The 6,000-nt window shown below is 46.0% G+C and overlaps 1 protein-coding gene across 2 annotated transcripts in view; it reads right to left on the bottom strand.

Moving 5' to 3' along the window:
- Positions 1 to 5,783, bottom strand: part of USP22 (ubiquitin specific peptidase 22) — a 49,764-nt gene extending 43,981 nt beyond the window's left edge. The window contains exon 1 of one of the 2 annotated variants that reach the window (XM_074320615.1): positions 5,224 to 5,783. In XM_074320615.1, coding sequence (XP_074176716.1) covers positions 5,224 to 5,394 — 171 coding nt within the window. In that variant the 5' untranslated portion in view covers positions 5,395 to 5,783. The remainder of the gene's footprint in view (positions 1 to 5,223) is intronic. The other variant, XM_074320616.1, reaches the window with a different exon arrangement.
- Between the last annotated feature and the right edge of the window lie 217 nt (positions 5,784 to 6,000).

Below are 6,000 nucleotides of genomic sequence, written 5' to 3' on the forward strand. Positions count from 1 at the left end.
TACAACAGAAGGGAACACACAACCCACACAAGGGACACACCTGGAGCACCCAGCTCAGGTGACCAGGGAGACTGTGCCACTGGGTCCCAGAGGACACCTGCTACATAAGGCCACTCTACTAAGGCCAGAAGACATAAAGGCTCTACCTAATGCATAGAAATAAACATAGGGAGGCAGCCAAAATGGGGAGACAAAGAAACACGTCCCAAATGATAAAACAAAACAAAGGTCCAAAGAACTGAACAAAATGGAGACAAGAACTCTACCAGACGCAGAGTTCCAAACACTGGTTATAAGGATGCTCAGTGATCTCAGGGAGATCTTCAACAAAGAGATAGGAAACCTAAAAATGGAGATGGAAAACAAAACAGAACCAGTCAGAAATAAAGAATACAACAACTGAAATGAAGAATACATTAGAGGAAATCAATAGAGGAAACAGAGGATCAAATCATCAATTTAGAAGATAAGGTCGCATAAAACACCCAAATCAGAACAGCAAAAAAAAAATTCAAAAAAATGAGGACAGTTTAAGGGTCCTCTGGGACAACATCAAGCATATGAACATACGCATTATAGGGGTACCAGAAGGAGAACGAGAGAGAGCACAAGGAATTAAAAACCTATTTGAAGAAATAATGACCGAAAACTTTCCTAACCTGGCAAAGGAAATAAACACAGAAGCCCAGGAAGTTCAGAGTCCCCAACAAGATGAACCCAAAGAGGCCCATACCAAGGTACAACATAATTAAAGTGCCACGGGTTAAAGACAAAGAAGGAATCTTAAAAGCAGCAAGAGAAAAGTGGTTAGTTACATACAAGGGAGCTCCCATGAGACTATCAGCTGATTTCTCAACGGAAGCTTTGCAGGCCAGAGGGATTGGCACAAAATATTGAAAGTGATGAAAAGCAAGGATCTACAATCAAGACTACTCTACCCAGCAAAGCTATCATTTAGAATCAAAAGACAAAGAGCTTCCCAGACAAGAAAAACCTAAAGGAGTTCATCAACACCAAACCAGTTTTACAAGGAATGTTAGAGGGACTTCTTTAAGACGACAAAAAGAAAATAGATCAAAAATATGAATAAGATGGCAATAACTATATATCTATCAACAATTACTTTAAATGTAAATGGATTAAATGCTCCAATCAAAATAAGGTGGCTAAATGGATAAGAAAACGAGACCCTCACATATGCTTCCTACAAGAGACTCATTTCAGATCAAAAGACACACACAGACTGAAAGAGATGGAAAAGAGATATTTCATGAAAATGGAAACAGCCAAAAATCTCGGGTAGCAAAATAGACATTAAAACAAGGCCTATAACAAGAAACCAAGAAGGACCCAGTAATCAGTAATCCCACTTCTGGGTATTTATCCAAAGAAACCCAACACACTACTTTGAGGGGACATGCGCACCCATATGTTCATTGCAGCATTGTTTACAATGGCCACGATGTGGGGGCAGCCTGGGTGTCCATTAATAGAAGAAGGATAAAGAGGAGATGGTACATGTACTGGGGATGCCAAAAAATTGTATACTCATGACTCGTATTCATCTTTTGTTATCGGTATATATTGAATATTACAATTTTAATAGTTTTTCCCTTTCTTAAAATGTGTATACATTTTTTGGCACCCTCTGTATACAGTGGAATATTGTTCTGCCAGGGAAGGGAATGGGTCCTTGCCATCTGCAGCAGCATGAATGGACCTGAAAGGTACTGTGCTCAGTGGAGTATGCCAGACAGAGAGAGACAGATGCAATGTGATTTGGCTTATATGTGGAATCTAAGTAACAAAATAAACAAAACAGAAACAAACTCATAGATACAGAGAACATTTTGATGGTTGCCAGATGGGAGGGGGGACTGGGGGGGTAAGTGAAAATAGGGAAGGGATTAAGAAGTACAAATAGGTTGTTACACAGTAGTCATGGGGATGTAGGGTACAGCATAAGGAAAATGCTCAGTATTGTAATAACTATATACAGTGTCAGATGGGTACTATATTTATCTGGGTGATCGATGGGAGAGGGTTTGGGGCGCAGCATTAAAAACATAAAAGAATTAAGAAGTACAAACTGGTGGTTACAACACAGCCCTGGGGGTGTAAAGTAAAGCATAGGGAATATAGTCAATAATATGGTGGTAACTATGTATAGTGCCAGGTTGGTACTAGACTAGTCAGGGAGATCACTTCTTAAATTGTATAAATGTCTAACCACTAATGCTGTACACCTGAAATTAATATAAAATATTGAATGTCAAAAAAGGGCAAAATAATTCAATCATTTTTTGGTGTTATGCCTTAAAATTAAAAAAAAAGCAAAGAAAGAAAAAGCATGCTAGAGTAAGGTATTACTTCTGGATCTTAGAGCCCTCTGGCCTCTTACCTATCACTTCCCTGATAGATATCCTTCTTTCTAGCCCCTTTCCCAAACAAAAAAAATTTTCCTAAGAATTTCTACCCAAAGAGTTGCTTTAAGCCCTAAACTGTGCTTTAAAAAACTCAAAAGCAGTTTTCTGTCCTCCAGATTACTGCCCAAATTAAACCAGACTCAATGGTCCAAAATTACTAGCAGTATGTTTGACAGCTCTTCTTCACTTGTGGTAAAACATACAGGTACTTGGTAAAAGTATAGCTATAGCTACAAATAAGGCTCTGTGTTTTGAGAATTAAGTTGCTGTAAAATTTTAATCACAGAAATGGTTCAAAGAAAGAAATTATGTAAAAAACATTACCTGTACTCCGAAGTGTATGTTCAAAATATAGCAGACTATGTTAAGTCATAACAGCCAACAGAACTGAAAATCATTGATATTTTTATTGCTAATTTCTACCTTCACATACAAACCCTTATGTGGCAAGACACTTGTTATATTTACCACATGTCAGAAATGCACAGGACAGGCCACGGTGGTAGCACTCAGTCCTGAATCATAGAAACATTTTTACAGTCAGTAGTGCAATTCAAGCCTAAAGCAGGCAGAAAGTTATAAAATCTGACCCTGTTCTTCTCACTCTCTGCCTGTGAAAAGAAGAATCAAAGTTTGGATACAAAAACTATAACCACCTGTACTTAGATAAGAAAACTTAAAAAAATTTTCCCGTTCACCCAGGAATTCATTTCTGTAGTTACACTGTAGCAGTGTCAATCTCACACAGAGCATTTGTTTACAAAGATTGTAACTTAAGTTGACATATCTTTGTAGGAAACTTATGGTTAAAAACAAAAATGTATTAAGCTTATAGATCTGCTGAGAATCCTGTGCAAACTTTAAATAAAACAGATTATTCACTATTAATCATCAGGGTTAAACTATTTTTCAAACCAACTCTTCCACTAGAGTGCTAGAAATGCAGTTACACCAGACCCACAATGATACAGGAAAAAGATCCCCCTAAAATTCCGAGAACAGATGAAGGATGTTTTGGTTCACGGTTGGTATACTACCAAAAAGGTACTGCAATACTGACCTGAATTTTCAAAGAGATATTTATCACCACCTCTTGTCTGTCTATAGCTCAAGTTGTTTCTTCAACAGCTTTCAAACTAAGCAACTGACATTAAAAGACTAATCCAAGCCATAGACATCAAAAAAAAGTTGTTCCTTTCTTTAGAAAATTAGACAAAGGATGGGTTAAACCTGACTCCCAACTTTGTTAAAAATTACAGGGGAAGGGGCGGGGGAGTGAAGAAGGAAGAGAGCAGGGGATTCCCTACTTAAAACAGTAGAGCTGAATCTTGTATCACATAAATGTTGACCAAGCTGCAGCACAGTAACAAGATCATCACCTGGAGAGCACCGGTTTCAGTGGGATAGATTTTCTCTTTAAGGACACACAATTTCATTCGCAAGAATTCCACTTCGATCCTAATGTAAATCTGTTTCATCTCTGATTTTAGTTCATTCTAAGAGGTATTGACTGCTTCCCAACACCACGACTGATAAAAAAAAAGTTAAGTTTAACATTACCTCCAAATCAGCAAATGTTACTTTTCCCATTAAAAAACATGCTACTCGAGTGGAAATTGCCTAAGGACTCCCAAACTCAGATGGTAAATTGCAAAACCGCGTTTAGTTGTAAAACCAAGGTTTATTCAGATTAAGGGGAAAGAATACCATTATTTCCTTATTTCCAAATGACTGATAAATCTAATCGCTTGGATGGGATGTATACCTGAAAAATAACTTAACACTAAACATTATTTCTTCGGTGTCTCACGGAAGCGATCAGGTTCTTGCTAAGACTCTCACGCGGTAGAAAGCACGCCAAGTCCCACCCTCCCCTCAGACCAACCTTTTCTTTTAAACCCACTCCTTCATCGCCGGGTACAAGCGCTTCCACCAACTATACGGTTGTGCTCAGAAGGATGCGGCTTTCCTAGATACGGCTCTCAAGGGCCCTGACTCGCTACATTTCTAACTGCCACGCCCAAACCTGAAATGGCACACACACAAAAAAGCCATCTCCCTATATTCTTGTAGACCCTGGACCCGGTGGGGCGTTTCAGTCAAGCACAGTGGTAACCACACCCTAACAGCCCCAGCCCTGACACACGGTTCCGTTCCCTCGGCGCAGGTAATCCAAGGGGACACTCCGGTATGTAACGCAAACTCAAGATGGTGGCAGGGAACTGACCCGTCACAGACCACCACACTGGCCCCAGATAACCTTCGTCCCCTACTAGGTTTTCGTCTTATTTTTTCTCAGTGCACGCATCCCGACCCCGAACCCTCCCAGCCTAGAGGATTCCTCCGAGGGGCCTCGCGCTGGAACGTCGGGCCCCTGACTCCTCGGTACCACGATTCCAACGCAACCCTGGGGAGAGAAAGCCGCCCCTTCCAGACCTGCACGCGCCCATCCCCGAAATTGGACACGCTCCCGAGACCCCGCCCCTGCTCAGTTCCCAGCCCCGCGGCCAGAAGCGGAGGAACTCGGGGGAAGGGAGAGGCGGCGGGGGAAGGAGGGGAGGGGGTGGGGGCGAGGGTGGGGGAGGGGAATGAAAAAAGAGAAGAATACGCTCGAGCCCACCCCACTCCCGGCGTGCGCGGCCCGGGGTGGGTACGCGGCAGGCTAACGAGCCATCCCTACCTCTCCCTCGCCCCCCACCCCCTCCCGCGCGTGCCAGGCAGCGCTGCAGCGAGGGGTCTCCTCCGGCCCCCGGCCCAGCCCGCAGGTCGGGACGTGGGGAGGCGGGGAGGGGCTCACCTTGCGCTTGCGGGCCTCCGCCGTGCCGCTCCACACGAAGCACTGGTAGATGGCCCGCAGGTTCTGCTTCCAGTTGTCCACCTTGAAGCTGCTCAGGTGCGAACAGCCCGGCGGCGTCACCACCAGCTCCGCGTCCATGGCCTCGCTCTCCGGCTCGGGCCGGGAAACCATGGGGGGCAAGGCCCGGCCGCGCGCGGGGGGCGGCGAGGGGGACGAGGACGACGCCAGCGCGGCGCGGGGGCTGCTCGGCGGCGGACCCCGGCAGGCCAAGGGTCTGGCGCGCGCACAAAGCACGGGCGGCGGACAAAGATGGTGCTGCACGGCCGCGGAGGGGGAGGTGACGGCTTGCCAGACGCCGCCCGCGCAGCGCTCCCCGGGTTCGCGGAGGGCGGGGCGGGGCGCGGACGCCGCGGGCTGGGACTACGTCATCCCGGGCCGGTCGCGGGCGCCACACTGCGCATGCTCCAGCCCCCTCAGGCCCCGCCCCACCCCCTTCTCCCTCCTCCTCCGGTGCCCGCAGGCTCCTGGACAAACCGCACCGCAGAGGGCCGCAGGAGGTTGGAGTTAACGAGGGCCCGCCCCCGCACTTATGCGATTGGTCGCCGAATGTCCAGTGGCACCAGCAGCCTTTTCGTTAGCTGTCAGTGTAGTCCATCTGGTTCAGAACCACCTCCCGGGACTGGGGCTAATTGACATTCCCGGTTTCCCACCGAGAAGTGGGGAGGTGGGGCCATGCAGATGATTGGGTGACGGGGGGTGTCCGTCAGGGCACTGGAC

The sequence above is a fragment of the Rhinolophus sinicus genome, linkage group LG15 (genome assembly GCF_036562045.2).
Source record: "Rhinolophus sinicus isolate RSC01 linkage group LG15, ASM3656204v1, whole genome shotgun sequence".
Taxonomy (NCBI): Eukaryota; Metazoa; Chordata; class Mammalia; order Chiroptera; family Rhinolophidae; genus Rhinolophus; species Rhinolophus sinicus.